Source organism: Myxocyprinus asiaticus, chromosome 31 (genome assembly GCF_019703515.2).
Source record: "Myxocyprinus asiaticus isolate MX2 ecotype Aquarium Trade chromosome 31, UBuf_Myxa_2, whole genome shotgun sequence".
NCBI lineage: Eukaryota > Metazoa > Chordata > Actinopteri > Cypriniformes > Catostomidae > Myxocyprinus > Myxocyprinus asiaticus.
Window position 1 is genome coordinate 30391674 of NC_059374.1, and position 17050 is coordinate 30408723.

A 17050-nucleotide genomic window follows, 5' to 3' on the forward strand; every position below is an offset into this window, starting at 1 on the left:
GATACATCCACTAAAAATGACCTTTGTTAAAAATCATTGCAAAAATGGCTAAATATGTGAAGTTGGTACAAAGAAAATGTACTTTTTTTTTTTTGTATTCCATTTGGTTTGATATTTTCTTAATGCGAAGACATTCATACATCCAAATACTTTGTGTCTAAATACTTTTTAAAGCCACACTAAATTGAAGATCAAGAGATCTGTCTTGTCATGCAAGTTGTTTTAATTGTGTTGATCAAAAACTCCCTTGAGGCATGTTCATTAAATGGTTTGTTTTCCTTTAGAGAGGTTGTTGCCTTAAGGAGCAGTACTGTTTTCAGGTTACTGTTTACCTTTGTAAAGGTAAACAGTAACCCACAGTTATAAAAGGTAAGTTGGAGAAAAATGTCTTGTCAGAGAAACGGGCTGTAAGACGAGACGGGAGTGAAAGGTGAAGACTTTGTGTTGAAAATCGGTGACACAGATTTTGTGTGGTCATGTAGCTGAGAGGATCAGTAGAGATGATTGTTAGAGAAAACAAGATAAAGTGTCTTATAAGTAGAATTGCATGTCGATAACAAAAGGAGAACCATTTCATGATACATGAGAAAGTACATAATTGTCCAAAGAATCTATAATTAAGTAATTTAGCACACTTGAAAAGTATTTTAATTTCTAGTGCTTAAGTATTTACATCAGTTATTTATTATACTGTTGTGTCAAACAATATTTGTAAATTTTAATGTAAAGCACTTTTAGTTACCTTGAAGTAGGCAGTTTAAAGTAAGTTATTTTCTGAGCAGCCACTAACAAAAAGTTTTATGGTATTACTATGTTTTTTGGGGGGCATGTACCATGGAAATACAAAGATTTCAAAGTGTATACAGTGGTTTAATATGTCTGGTACATTAGATATATACTCACTGAGCACTTTATTTGGTACAATATGGTCCTAATAAAGTTCCTGACATAGTCTTCTGCTGTTGTAGCCCATCTGCCTCAAGGTTCGACATGTTGTGCATTCTGAGATGCTGTTCTTCTCACCACAATTGTACAGAGGGGTTATCTTAGTTACCATAGCCTTTCTGTCAGCTTGAACCAGTCTGGCCATTCTCTGTTGACCTCTCTCATCTACAAGGCATTTCCATCCTCGGAACTGCCGCTCACTGGATGTTTTTTTCTTTTTTTTTTTTTTTTTGTGGCACCATTCTGAGTAAACTCTAGAGACTGTTGTGCGTGAAAATCCCAGGAGATCAGCAGTTACAGAAATACTCAAACCAGCCCATCTGGCACCAACAATCATGCCACAGTTCACAACTGAAGCTCTTGACCTGTATCTGCATGATTTTATGCATTGCACTGCTGCCACACCATTGGCTGATTAGAAAGTGTCATGAATAAGTAGGTGTTCAGGTTTTCCTCAAAGTGCTCAATGAGTGTATTCCAGACTATCTGATATCAGTACTGTACATTGGTTTGACCAAACCATTTTAGTATTTAGATTTGTGACACAGCCAGGTGCAGCTATGCCTATCACTGTAACAGTTCAAGTTCCCCACATCTCTGGAGGGGAGATGCTGCCCTTCCGGCTGTTCTGTCAGCCGGTGGTCCACCCCGCCTACTGTGAACCTAGGGGAGAGACGAGTGGAGGCGTGGGGAGAGGGAAAGGTTGAACGGAGACACCGAGAGAGAGGAGAGAGAGAGAGAAGAACTTGCTCGCCGGCTTCCGGACGCGCTGTCGCCCGGTCCTCAACTACTCCTCCGCCCTCTGGTGATGCCAGCTTGCTCCTCCTCCGGCGGATGGCAGTGAGTCCTCCGGCCCCTGGCGGACAGAACCACTCCTCCCTTTCTTCAGTGGATGGCAGTGGTTCCTCCGGCTCTTGGCGGCCGGCTGCTCCCCTGGCGGATGGCAGCGGCAAGGACTCCACGACAACACATCCCTCCTCCCCCCCGGGTTTTGGCACCACTATAACAGTTCAAGGACGGGCAAAGAGGAGGCAGGAACCGGCTGAACAGTCAACATAAAATGTAATGATATAAATGAACTTGACATAAAACATAAGGACACAGACACACATGCAGTGTGGCCACGTGCATCTCTATCGCTCTCTAACTGGCGCCTCCGGCTCCCCTTTATCTCACTTTCCTGCTGATCAGTTGATTCAGTGCCGGCTGTGCCTGGCCACGCCCTCCTCCTTGTCACAATCACATATATACAATCCCTGTCCATTCAGATCAATGCCTAATACAATAAAATGAGCTATAAAGGAGCAGATATAGATTTCCATTTTTATTCCACAAAGGGAAAGTAAGCCATTACCCTGGTTTCCTGTTGTGCTTTGGCTCTCAGCTGCGTATAGTGTGCTGTCAGCGATTTTGGCTCACTCTTGACTGTCCGCAGCGGGATGCCTGACCCTGAGCCAGTTCAGCTGTCGGAGAGAGAGCGAGCAAGAGAGTCTGGGGCCAATGAATTTACAATCAGTCTACAATGAATACAGTTAATGTAATTTCCTTTCACTTTTAAAAAGAAACAGGATATACTTTCTTTACTTGCACACAAGAATTTGACCTTTGTCCCATTCTGCCTAAGTTGATAGTTTTAGAGCCAAGGTTTTGCCCCCATGTGACATTTAAACTTTGATCTTTTTTTTTTTTTTTTGTGCCGGCTGTTATACTGTAGGCCAGTGATGATGCAATGAGCATCTAAATTTCATAATTCCAGACTCTAGACTCCAGTCTGTGGTATGAGGGGAGCAGGCAGTTTATACATATTCTGGATGGATGCATTCTTTTCACACAGAATACAAGGAGATTGAGTAAGGAGTTGCAACTGTTAACTTGTTTTGTTGAATTAACCTGTCTGAAACTTGTCTTTGTGCCTGGTTAGCGCATGTGTGTACGTGTTAGAAAAAATACAGTATGTGTGACCGCATCCAGTTTAATCTGTTTAGGCTACTGTGTGCTCCACTGAAAAAAGATCCCTCCTCAGTAATAATTGAGAGTTTTTCCATTTAGGCATCCCTTTACCGCCAACACAAAGGGCCTGTGAATAGGAGTGCACTCTTCTCCCATGGGCCCCTTGTTTGTAAAAGCCAAAACAACTCATAGCACAATACCACCCCAGTGGTTGACATGAAATGCAACAACTGAGATCAGTTTAATTTGAATTCATGTGATAAATACATCTTGAAATGTGCAATAAAGGTGATACTTTAAGGTAAAGTCTCCATATTGCATACATACATTATTAGCAGGAGTTTTATCTCTTTCTCCAACCACACAACACCCTTATTTTCTGCCATTTTTTCATAACCTGAGAGAGGTTGACAGACAAGAATAACCCACAGTTATAAGCAGTGGTCGATTTGTAAAAAAAAAAAAAAAAAAAATCAAGGGGGAAGGTGTTGTCAAAGGTGACAAGGTGTTAAAAATAAGAAATCTTTTAATAATCTAGTTAAGAACACTTGTGTCAAGTTCTCATAAATGTAATCTTTGTGTCCAATTTGATTTCATACATTTCTAAAGAACCTTTTTAGCATTTTTGACAAAAATATTTTAAACTTTCAAATTGTCATGTGGTGTAACCAAGTAAAAAGTATAATAATACTTTATTTGCACCTTGAATACATGAGTGTATAAACGTAATCATTAATTTCCAAAAAAATAAAAAAAATAAAAGTTTTCAAGGGTTGCACCACATGACTTGGAACAAAATGTGCCTTTTCAGAAAAATATAAAAATAAATATCAGATGTTTTTTAAAGCTTCGTGCGCAGTCTTGAGGGTCTAAAAGTGTCCCCTCTGTTTTGTGGTTTTTATGGTCAACATAAACAACAAAATGGCTTCCTACATGTTGGTTACACCACAACTTTGATTTGGTGGACAAAAGCATTTTTAAATATGAATCATATTTAAAACACAATTGTTTCACTGCTTTTTTTTTTTTAATTTTTTTATTTGTTTTTAATAAATAATATTAAAAGATTATTCTGCACTAGTCAAGCCAACATTATAGCGTTTAATGAGACTGTGTCTGTGGACACCACATGACATTTTTCACTTTTAAGCCCCAGAAAAAATATCAGTATGACTTTATACTCAGAAATTGAAAATATGCGCATCATAGAAGAGGTGTATTCAAGTAAATGGTTTGTGTGAATTGCATTTTTTTATGTATTTTTAATGTAAAAGATCTGGACAAAAAAAATTGCATTACCTTCAGAGGTGTAAGTTTCATGTGAACACTAGGTAGGACAAATCAAACTCTGACATACCTGTTTGAAAGTGTTTTCAGAAAAACCCTGACATGATGCAAAGTGACAGATGGTGGCTCCAGCCTACAGCAGGTTCTGCACAGCCACTGACTGTGCAAGAGGCCACCCAGCCAATCAGTGTTCTCCCTCAGGGTGAATACATGGGCGACTGACAATGTCCATTGAAGTGGAGAGAACACACACACACACACAGTGATGTACATGTATCTTCATATAGCATCAGTATAACAACGGGACTCTTAAAGTCATGCCATATGTAATTCATACATGACCATGTCTGTAATTACTTTATGTTCCCTAGATGTTGTCTTTGGAAAAAGTAATTTGGATGCAGATATAGGAGTCTCCAGTTAGTTTGCACCTCCACACTCTCTTGTCAGTGCTGTCACTCTGTTTCAGGGCTCATGTTTTTACATGAGCACGTCAGCATTTAAACGGCTTTGATGAATATGTCTACGGGTGAATTCTAGTGCCGGCATGTTTCCTACAAGGTGACCTAATGCATCTTCTTGCGAGATTTAAAGGGATAGTTCACCCAAATATTAAAATTTTGTCATCATTTACTCACCCTCATGCAAAAGAGAAGCAATGAAAGTGAAAGGTGACAGAGTCTTTGTCAAAGTTCCATGTTGAAAAAACCTCCCATTTTGTCTTTTTTTCATATGGACAAAGGTAGCATGTCTTTGTCCCAGCAACACAATAAACATCAATGGAAACATTCTGAATAGAAACAAAGAGAGTGTAATTTCAAGTGAAAATTTATGAAGATTAGTGGTTGACCAATATATCGGCGAGGCAGATAAATCGGCCGATATTTTGAATATTTTAATTATCTGCATCGGGCGATTACATTTTTGATTTTGGCCGATCTTAAGCTGCGACTGCGATGAGAATTGCCTATTTGCACTTGAAGGAGCTGTCTGAGACATGTAAACGAGCAATCGCAGTTAGTTTTGTTGACGTGCCATCGTGTTACTACAATATTAGAATGTTTGCAACACAGTCTCATTTAAACTGTCCGCACATCAGACCCCAGGAGATCATAATGTTAAAGTGTGCGCTATTTCTTTCTCCCACTCTCTCCCCAACAGTTCCCTGTAAATTTTAACTTTCTTGTCTAATGATTCAAAGGTAGATATCATACATCTATCTAGAGCTCGACCGATATGGGATTTTTGAGACCGATACCGATTTTAGAGAGGGAAAATTCACCGATAACGGATATGGTGGCCGATATATTTTAATTTTGAGCTGGAATGAAAACAGACCTTTTCTATGTGGATTTCACACTGATTTTGCACCGATATGACTATGCAAAGGTACTCAGAAGGCTGCTTAAATATTTTTATCAAAGAATATTTGACATTATACATTGTCAACAAATTCTAAAAATGAACACTGAGAAAATAAAGAATAAATAAAAATACAATAAATAGCTAAATAAACATCAGTACTGTTTAGTATCAGTCAATTGCTGACCATTTAAATAAAGAATAAATAGAAAATACAATAAATAGCTAAATAAACATCAGTATTACTGTTTAATATCAGTCAAATGCTGACTATATTAATACTGCCGAGTCAAGAGAAAAACAGCGGTGTTACACCGTATTCTGTTATACAAGTTCAGGGGAAACTTTCAACGGTGGAAAAGCAGACTTCTAAATATTACATTTTATAAATTACTCGACTGGAATTGTTCAGTTGAAGGAGATACCAAACTGTGAATCCTGAACAAAACAGTTTGGTTAAACATTTTTACTCATTAGCTTCCACTCAGCTGACAACAATGAAAGTAGCTACATGATTAGCTAGTTAGCTATAAGCTCGTTGTCACGGAGAGTAAAAAACGGACATTGTTTATTTTACTTTCCAGCATTGTGTCTCACCAACTAAGTAACAACATAGCCTGAAATCAACACTCACCAGACACAATCCACCACCGCACCGTTGTCTGCTGAGCTGCAAAAAGTTGCTCTGATGTTTACCTTTCAATCTGCTACATTACTTACTGCACTGACAAACTATAGCTGGCTAACAGCAAACAGACATGAGTCACATGGTTGTCAGGGACAAGGTTAACATTATATTAGTTATATTGAAAAGGGAAAATGATGGGGTCATTTAAGTTTCCAGTATGTATTTAACAAACTAGTTAACAACTTACTGTGATGACACCGTTGAACTGCAGAGCCAACGTCAGCTCAGAGTCAGCTCTGTAAACAATGGAGTCGGAGTGCGCACTGCTGGACAAACTACGCTATGACACCAATTCTAAAGCATTGTTTTCTGCATTATAATAAAAGTTTCCATATCGGCGCATATCTGTAAAATATACGCAGATACCGATATATCGGTGAAAGGCTAATATCTGCCGATAATATCAGCCGACCGATATATCGGTTGGGCACTACTTCTATCATATACCGTCTGCAAATATGCGAAAATCTGGTTTAAACAGATGTAATTCACGAACCTCACACAAATCCAGCATCTTCAAGTTGAGCGCTCGTATAATATCTTCCTCTGAAGCTCGTATTCTATCAGTCTCAATCAAAACTCAGTTCCTGAGCTCGTGAGACCAACTTCAAAGTAAAAATGCTTCACGTGTGCTGAGTACATGTCTGTGCAATGTATGTACAATTAGTTTGACAATTTCGATTGCTAATGCACGTATGCCACCCGTGGTTGCTGAACTATTTGGTGCACTGTTATTTCCTTCTTCCTAATGTATTAACAATTTGTTTATGTGGAAATAAATTGCTAAAATTGGATGACTAAACAGAAATCAGAAGAAAATGTGATCTACCATTTAAAACAATTTTATTTTATTTTTTAAGATAATTTTTTACAAAGTTAAACTTTAGAGTAAATATAGTGCTAAATAAGAGTTTATTCATTTTTAAGCAATTCTATGTTTGTTATTTACTATATTAAATTGTGTGATATATCAGCATTATATTGGCTTATCGGCCACCCTGCACTCTGGATTCCAGCATCGACCATTATAAAACCCATATTGGTCGACCACTAATCAAGATCACAGCATTTTCATTGAAAGATCAAGCATTTCTGGTTGTAACTTTAGCCAGACATCACGTGCTCCAGGGAAACTTTTAGAGCCAAAAATATCCTTATGTACTGTAAATACCAGAACTATGCTGAGAATTTCTAATGCTCCTTTTTCACTTTTAGTACTGGACTATACAGTAGAAATTATCTCCCCTAACCCACAGAGCGGTGAATTCCAATTTAACTCCATTAGCCATATTTAATTTACTACTCTGTGGATTATGTTTATAGTGCTACAATATCCTCAATTCTACCTGACCTAAATTCTACCTCCGTTGACATACCAACCCTGTCTCTTTTCAGTTGTGTTATCTAGTTTTTGAGACTAATATGCAGCGCCATATAAAAGTGGATTGAAAATGCTTTTTACAGGTTCTGTTAATGGATTGTGTGAGATCTGGTCGAGACGAGGTCAGTCCATTTTGTAAAAAGAGACTTGATTTTGCAGCCCATATACTGATTACCACTGAGTGATACTCTTATGAAAGGTGTTGAGCTAATCTCTCTCTCTCTACCTCTCCCCCTCTGTTTCTCTCACCACGGGCAGCTGGCCTCCCTGTGCACTTTGCCCTTTGGCTCTGTGGATGGGATATTTAGTAGTCAGTGGGATTTTGAACTATAGTTTGTGCCTCAAGGGAACAGATGTGCGGCAAACACTTTACTGTATGAATAAATTATATGATGCCAGATCAAAGTCAAGCCACTCCATGGAAATGTGTCTTAATAAAGTGGCTTTCTCCTTTGTGGACACTGTTTTGGGCCTTTGATTCAGCTTGTAGAATGCCATTTTTGTTGGCTCAGGAAATACTAAAGAAACTTTTGGCATAATTGTCATAATTGTAGCCAGTGCTCTGCAGATCCTAGTGAGAGATATTGTTGTATGCTCAATATTTCAGCATAGGCCTCTTTAACTTAATGAAGATCATTAAAACCAGCCACTTTAACATATCGCCCCACCTTAACTAATTAGCCAGAGTCCACACTGCATTTACTTTAATTACAGCATTTAGACAAATGTGGCATGGAAAGCTTGGAAGGGATTTTTTATGTGATATATCACATTGATTTTAACTTGTGATAAGAGTTTTGAAGGCAAGAGTTCTTCAGGTGTTTCTGTGCCTCCAAAGACACTGATATAACTTTGTAATTGTAAAAGGAACAGACACTGTCTGTACACTGTCTGACTCTGTTTCACAGAATATACACTACTGGTCAAAAGTTTTGAAACAGTTACTCATTCTTTATTATATATATATATATATATATATATATATATATATATATATATATATATATATATATATTTTTTTTTTTTTTTTTTTTTATAGAATAATAGTAAAGTCATCAAAACTATGGAGTAACATAAATGGAACTACGGGAATTATGTTGTGACTAAACATTCCAAAATAAATCAAAATTGTGTTATATTTTAGCGTCTTCAAAGTAGTCACCCTTTGCCTAGAATTTGCAGAAATGTACTCCTTGACATTTTCTCAACCAACTTCTTGAGGTATCACCCTGGGATGCTTTTTAAACAGTATTGAAGGAGTTCCCATCTATGTTGGGCACTTATTGGCTGCATTTCTTTATTATTTGGTCCAAGTCATCAATTTCAAAAACATATTTTTTTAAATACAATTTTAGTTTTATAATTAAATTAATTTAGTGGCACAATTATATTTTTGTCTACAAAACTAATTTCAGACATTTAAGCATATGCCTTCAGATCAAAAGATTTTTAAGATCATGTGAAACATTTCAGTCAAGTGTTTCAAAAGTTTTGACTGGTAGTGTAAATTCTACTTTCTCCTCAGGAAGCGTTCAAATCTCTGACCCCAAGTATTTAACTTCTGTGCGTAAAGGCCAGTTTATAATTCTGTGTCAAACCTACACCTTATCATTTGCATTTAGAGTTCTGCATTGGTATTTCTGTATCATTCTGCAAGTTCATAGCCAAAATGCTAGTCTATTGAAAATGCCTTAATTTTTGAAATAATATGTTTATACATTTCATATTTTATTTTACATTTCATAAATACACAAAAGCAATGTCATTTGTTCATTCAAAAGTATTAAGACTTCATTATAGGGCCCCGAGTAATATCTAGGGACCAGAATATCATAAAGACTTTGAGGTGGACTCTTTTGACTTGGGCCTGGCAGCAACCCAGAACACCCATGCAACCACCATCAACAACCAAGCATTGTGGCAGTGATTTTGGCCCTGGCAAGCACCTCTGATATTTTCTTCAGAAAATGTCAAATTTATGTGATTAGTCCATGCTAAACATTATTGTTGTTCTCATCCTGGTGTCATTTTAACGCTTGATGGAAAAATCATTTGGAAACACAATAGCACATTTGAAAATTGACCTATTTTATGGTGTGCAATTGATTTTTATACATTCAGACTGACTGTGCTACTGATGGGTGATCTCAGGTTTAGCAGCATTTTATTTGTGTGTATGATTTTTCTGCTTAGAATTACTCCTAATCCTCTTTATCTGTCTATATTTAGTTGTTTTTGGATGATGGGGCTTTAGGAATTAATACATGCTTTCTAACTGCTTTTCATGTGCCAAAAGGATCATTCAGTTCTGAACAAAACTGAGTTCATTGCCCTGCCCCCCTCATGACAAACTATGGTTTTATTCCCTGTGTTAAAAAATGTGGAAGATTGTGACAGTGTGAATTCTTTGTGCCCAAACTGAGTTTTACTGAAGTAACTACTGTCATTTTACATTTGTCTTTATTTCTCATTAAAATCAATGTGAATCTCCATTTGCAACCCATTTTACTTCTGTAATGTGACTTATGTTTTCTAGTCAAACAGGTTAGAGGAAAAAATGCTGAACAGGAATTGATTTTATCCATAATAAATGGGGGGGGGGGGCGGTGTTCTTGCTTTGTTTTACGGGTGAATTCTAGTGCCCTCCCACCCCACCCCGCCTGGAATATATGCCCCTGGCAGAGATGAATCATTCACAATAAGATTATTATCCTGCATTAAGATAGTAAATAGGGTCTATTTGCATTTCATGTAGATTTTAAAGATCCTAAAAAATCAGAGTAAATTTCAGTATGTAATCAAATATAAGGAAATTGTACATTTAGAAATCAGAAATGTTAAATATCCCATGCTGTACTAGATCTCTTATAAGGCATCACACAGTGTTGAGGTTTGTTGTTTGGTTTCTAAAGTTTGATGGTTTAATTATGTAATGTGTCTACATTCTGTCTGTCTTCTGCCTCGAGGAAAGCACATTCAAGTAATGTGCAGCAATTACAGGAACTTCATTTGCCTGATAATCAGCCTGGCTGCCATATAACGCATTGACAACGAATCTCAATAATGGATTAAAGAAGAGAACCATTAAGAAACATTATGATAATTTAAAAATTCTGAGAACATTTGTGGCCCCATTCAAACATTCATTTGTTCAGATGTAAATAATGCTTTAATCTTTTATTGTTTTTATGGTTTTTAATTGCACAGTAGCCATTTCATTAATCTACCAATGCACGGTCTGTAATTTCATTATGTGCGCTTCTAAATAGACTGGAAAAAAACAGTTAGTTCTCTTTTAGCCAAACAAATGGTGATATTCTTAAGTGCGGGCTTTATTCATGGTACATTGGTTATTACTAAGAGATTGGCTGTGCCAGTGATATGCTGAAAAATAATCTCTCTCTCCAAGAATATAATCTTCATTACTGCATTGTCAGGGTAATGCTTGTTGAGACTCAATGCACAATTATTGTCCACTAGGAATGGTTTCAACTGTTGAACAAATACCAGTATGCCTGTGCCCCTACTTAAGTCCCTGGGAAATCCCACAGTATTCTGTGCATATATCAGAGAGGTGATAAAAAATTACAGTGAGTCACATTCAAACACTATTCAATGCAAAGCAATATTGACAGTGTGGCCCTGTTGACACCTGATGTTAACGTTCTGATCATTAAACCAGTCTGCCACTGGTCTCCGCCTCTCAAACCAGTGATTAGACCTCTGATCATGCAACGGCAGAGCTGTAACTCCTGTGACAGAGGGTTCTACGATTATCTATATGTGCTGCACATATGCTGCACTTTGTAGTCATAGTGTTTTATAATGTTGTGACACCTGGCAGGGTGTTATGTATTAACAGTATGTACAGATGGATTGCCCTTATCGAACGCCAACTCCTGTGCCCTGCCAAGAACAGAACTAATGTTTTTCTAATGAAACTCTTCTGATTGGTCTCACTTTTAAAGCAGCTCTGTTTAGCTTAATTGATGTTTTATATTGAGGATGCAGTCATATCCTGAGGTACTGTGAGAACTTTGTTACATTTCTCTCATTTTTTTAAAACCATGTTAAATGGGGAACAATTCTTCAAAATACTTTTAACTACCAAGATTATCTTTTGGCACAGTGTGTCACTGTGTTGATGCATACAGATGCCAGCCCTATTTAATAATATTGATATTGATAGACAGAAAATGTGTAACCAGATTTATTTGACCTGCCCTTTACCATTTTAATTTGTGTATTGTATTTGTTTTTTTTTCTGTTCCAGTGGGAGTGTTTGTGGTCATTCATTCTCTTCTGCACTTTTTCCTTGCTGCTGGTGTGGTTTTACTTCTGGTGGGAGGCCCACAATGACTACAACGAGTTTAACTGGTGAGTAAGCTTTATAATATTGTACACTTTCATCTCTGAATCTCTGCAGAGATGTGTCAAAGAACATCATAAGCTTTCCCGAAACAAATGTGGGAAAATGCTATGCTTAATGTAATCCAGAATTCATGCAGAGATCACTGGTAAAAAAACAGATTGCACATAATTTGATAAGGGCTGGGCTGTTGTTTTGGCTATGTGTGGAATGGAAATAATAGCCTACTGCATACTTTGCAGTATATACTGTGTATTGCCTACTATTTTTATTATGCAACAATAAACATTTTAGAGATCAGTATGTAACAATTTTGTCACATGGCCTCATCAAGTTGCATCTTTAATTCAGCAAGTGGTGTCCAGTTATTATCTCAAAAATATTAATTATGGATATTCTGCATTTCTTTATCCAATTTTGTGTAAAAATGTGTTAGCTTTTGGCAGTCTGATCAAAGAATGTATCAAGAAAAATATGTAAAAAACCAAGACTGATATTAATTTCTGTGAATTTGTCACACCAGAAATGAAAAGATTTGCACATTTTGCGAAGTGTAGAAGGTCATCTGGGTATTTCATGTGTACAGCAAATATGTTTACTGCTGAAATGGTAAGAGTAGTCTGGCAGTATGCTGTGGAATGCCAGAGACTATTTAGCAGAGAAGAGCCACTTCTATTAAAACGAATGGGAGAAATTAGAATGCCCAACGGTCAACGGATGTAGAAAGGAAGTCCCACCTTACAGGTCAATTAACTCGAGAACGCACATGCGCATTAGCTATACAAGCCGGGAAAATAGCTTTTTTCTTTTTCGTAATCTGCGGGAAAGAACCACTATTTATGATTCCAGTGTTGACAGATTTTACTCCTAATTTGAAATATGTCCTTTGATTGTAATCTTAACCAACCGTTTTGGAGATTTCGGCCTTTCCCCATTCAAGTAGATAGGAGTTGCTCTTGTATGCTGCTTGTTTACATAGACAAATAGCTGCCAGAGAGTATTCCAAAGGTAGCCGCCGAGTGGACAGACTTTCTAGAAAGGCTGTTTATGTCCTTCCCTCGCTAACTTCCCTCCGTCTCATGGACTCGGATGTACATCATTGCTTACGTTGTGCGAATGCCTACTAGTGGCAGAATCTGTGCAATGCGTTTAACTGGAACACCCTAAGCCCTTGATCACTTTGACCACGTTGAAGGCTGATGTCAATTTTTGGAATTTATTTAGTGATTTTTGCCCACAAGAAGACTTCTTGTGGAGACATTTTTGGAGATCGATGCAATCACAAATTCAGGTAAAGTTTAGTTGTAATTTAAAAGTCTTATGTATAAATTTGGTCTTTTAAGAAAACATTTTTTTTTTATTGATATTAATTGTTAGAAAGGATTAATCAAGTTTTACAAAAACGAAAATGGTAACATTACAATGAACACAAGCTATGGCTGTGTAACAAAGGTAGGTTTAAAGGTTTAAGATAGCTACAAGTATAATGCTGTCAAATTTCAATAGAACTTTTATAAAATGCTTTATTGTATGATGGAAGTAAAGTTAGGTTAATTGAGTTGTTTGGGGTGGGGTAGTAAGCACAATCTGTGCTGTGAAATCCCAATCGAGTTGCATTGTGGGATATGGAGCTGCCTCAAGTGTACATCTGAGTAGGCTTGCTCCCTCTGTCATAATTAAGGGGTTGAGGGTCTGTCAACAGAAACTTCCCTCACCCACTTAACCAAGTGGAATGGACTCCCAAAATGGTGGTGGGGATTGTCCCGAGGGGAAGCGCTTAGGGGAGTTAGCAAGTGGATGTTTAAAGTGAAGTGGAACGCAGGCAAAGACTTGGGAATACTAGCTTGCTGCTTATCGAATACTGTGCAGTATACACTGTATACTACCTTTTTTTTTTTTTTTTTTTTTTTTAAAGAAATGGTGAAACAGCAGTGTCAGTAAAGATGTTAAAAAGAGTGAATGATTCATTCATCACACTAGAAATAGAAGGTCAAGTTTAGCACATTGCATTATACAGTATTCTTTGTAGTGTTCTTTGTTGTATACTGCACAGGTATTTCATGCAAACAGAAGGTTTGCATACTATGCACAGTATGCATTCTATATACTGCAGAAATAGTAAAAGTAGTATGCTGTTTCAAATGTTAAGTTATTATAAGAACCCAGAGACATTCTGTCCAGATCTTTTGCTGTTTTGTTTTTTTTTGTTTTTTTGTAGTTGTTATCTGCATAATTCCGCATAATATTCACATCACATGAGAAACATTCATTGCATTATACTTGCATTCATTGTTAGTATAGCTATTAAATTAAGGACATTATACAGTACCCATTCTCAGAGAATCTTCCAGGAGGCACATATTTACTCAAGACATTGAAAACAACATTGACAGTGAAACACTGAAAAGACATAGTTGTATTTGTCCCTCAAGGTCGTTTTCTCCTGTTATATCATTCTTTCATCTCTTGTTTGCTTTTGCTTTTCAATGTCACCTCTGTTATGTGGCCTCCACCCCCACCCCCCTACACAGTCTCATGGGTACTATGTGAGTCCTTGATGTTACTGTAGAGGACAAGAGGGCTGATTCACAGCAACCATCAGCTAATACTCTGTGGGACAGTGCCCATAGAATCAATGATAAGGCAGGAGATGCATCTAGCCAGTAGATCATTGATATGGCCTCTCCCACTGAGCTTCAGCCAATCAGTGCCCAAGGAGTAATTAGGGCTGAGCTAGGATCAGCCCCCCTTTGTGCTTCTCGGGTATGTTTGGAAAAGCATACTACCACAATACTCTTACAAATGCTGCAGTATAGAGTATGTACACTGTGCACAGTATATAATGTACATATTGTAAATAATGGTAAGATTTTTATACAAAATTCAGTAAGTAGTATATTAGTAATCTATTCTGAACATAACCATAGTGTTTAGATGCTAAGAAAGTCAATACGGAATCTGTGCCCCATGATCGGATATGTTTTATCTCCTTTTGTTTCAAAGATGCCCAATAGGCATTGGTTGCTTTATTGAAAAACAGATGCATCTGTCATCCTCCCCTTTTGGCAAAATTATAGTTATATAATCCCCAGTTCTCACGAAAGTGAGCTGGAGAATTGTGGATCCTGTCAAAAGTACCCTCTGTTTTTCAGGAGCTCAGGTTATTTTGTTAGACTTAAATGCAGTCTGACCATTATGGAGGCCATCAGACATAAGACACCCAAGCATTGTAATGCTGAATAATCAGTTTCTAACGTTTTGCCGATATTGTGCTCTCACAGGTTTTTATATAACCGCTCAGGGGAGTGGAGCGATGGTACCATTCCCATATTTGCCACCACAGCTGCAGGCTTCACCTACATTGCATTTTTAATGGTGAGTTGTCATTACCCTGTAGCACTGATACTGTTCTGCTTTGCACTCCAAAACCACCAATGCTGTTACTACCTCTCTCTGAAACAACCAGCTACAACCAGCTTAAGCTATCTTAGCTGGCTGCCCAGCATGTTCATGTGGCTGGTTTTAGATGGGCTTTGGGCACTTTTTAGTAGTGCTGGGTATTGATTCAGATTTCCAGATTCGATTCTGATTCACAAGCTCTCGATTTCTATATTGATTCATATGGGTACATTTCGGTTTCAATGTCCATTTTGCTTATATATAAAATAAATTATCTCTCATTTAATGCTCTTTGATATAAAGGAACATTCTAGGCAACCCTTCTAGGTACAATTCTCTTTAAGATACCGACATCAGCCAGTTAGGGCATATAACGAGAGTAGACGTGTGTGGTTTCTTTAGTGCATCCGTGTGTGAATAGAATTTAATGTTCCTTTTTTGTTGTTTTTAATCAACAGCTGACTGTAAAAAACAGAAAGGGTATTAAAAGAGACATTATGCAATGACATATGGATCCGTGGACCTTGTCTTTGGACACAAAGTTAAACCTAAACTTTTACTCTCAACACGCAGTGAAAAGACCTCTTTGCTAATAACGTCTCTCCACTGTACTACTTAATAACTTGTGAGTGAAATCTAAACATTTACTAGCCAGTGGCTAATCATAGACATTTTTAGTCACATAGCGTGAGATTTGGTTGCTCATGCGAATTATTTACTTGCATTATAGAGGGTTGCCATATATAGTGAAAGATCGATTTTGGGATTTAAGAATCGATATTGAGATTGTTCAAACAAAGATCACAATGCATCGGAAAATCGCTATTTTTACCCAGACCTACTTTTTAGCTGGTCAGGCTGGGAGACCAGCTAGACAATCTTGGCCAGGTTGAATCACCAGCTTAGACCAGTGTAAAACAGCCAAGACAAGCCAACCATCTTAGGCTGGCTTTAGACGTTTTTTTTTTTTTTCAGCAGGGTTAGCTCCATACCATGATTTATCACTTTATCTAAGCAATTGCTGTCACCCATTCTGCATTTCACTCCAATTTGGCTTTAATTCAGTGATATTTGTCCTTGTTCTAATTTGTTGCAGATTTTAGCCCTGTGCCATGTTGCTGTTGGTCAGCAGTTAAACCTACACTGGCTCCACAAGGTACACATCAACCTCTGAACTGATTTTTTCCCAGAATAGAAAAAGTCTTGTACATTTGTGCAAGACAAACCAAATTAACCTTGACACAGTGTCACAAATAACTTGTTATGCCCTGAGGGAGTGTGACCACATTGGCAAAGTGAAGTACTATTTCCTGTTCATTTATGAATGAAAATGGAGCATTGCGACTTAGGTTAGTTTGCGTAAAATAAATGAATGACTTTTAAAGGGATAGTTTACCTCAAAATAAAATTTCAGTCATTCTTTACATATCCTCCTTTCATGTTTTTTTTTTTTTTTTTTTTTTTTTTTTTGGGTGCACAAAGGGAGAATTTTTTTAGATGCCATTGTATGACATCAGTGAGCAGAAAGGTTTTTATTTTTTTTATTTTATTTTATTTTTTTTTGTCTTTTTCAGTTGTATTCCGAAATAGAAAGTCATATGGGTTTAGAAAAACACTAGGGTGAGTAAATAATGATTGAATTTTCCCTTTAACTGATTGGTCTGTTTGT

At 37.2% G+C, this 17050-nt stretch overlaps 1 protein-coding gene across 7 annotated transcripts in view; it reads left to right on the forward strand.

The window, feature by feature from the left end:
• LOC127421756 (glycerophosphodiester phosphodiesterase domain-containing protein 5-like) overlaps positions 1 to 17050 on the forward strand; it is a 79139-nt gene that overhangs the window by 39308 nt on the left and 22781 nt on the right. For all 7 annotated transcript variants that reach the window (XR_007894087.1, XR_007894088.1, XM_051664855.1 and 4 more), the window contains 3 exons: positions 11887 to 11990; positions 15264 to 15357; positions 16478 to 16537. Coding sequence is in view for 5 of the 7 variants with exons in the window: in XM_051664855.1 (XP_051520815.1) it covers positions 11887 to 11990; positions 15264 to 15357; positions 16478 to 16537 (258 nt within the window). In the remaining 2 variants the exon portion in view is untranslated. The remainder of the gene's footprint in view (positions 1 to 11886; positions 11991 to 15263; positions 15358 to 16477; positions 16538 to 17050) is intronic.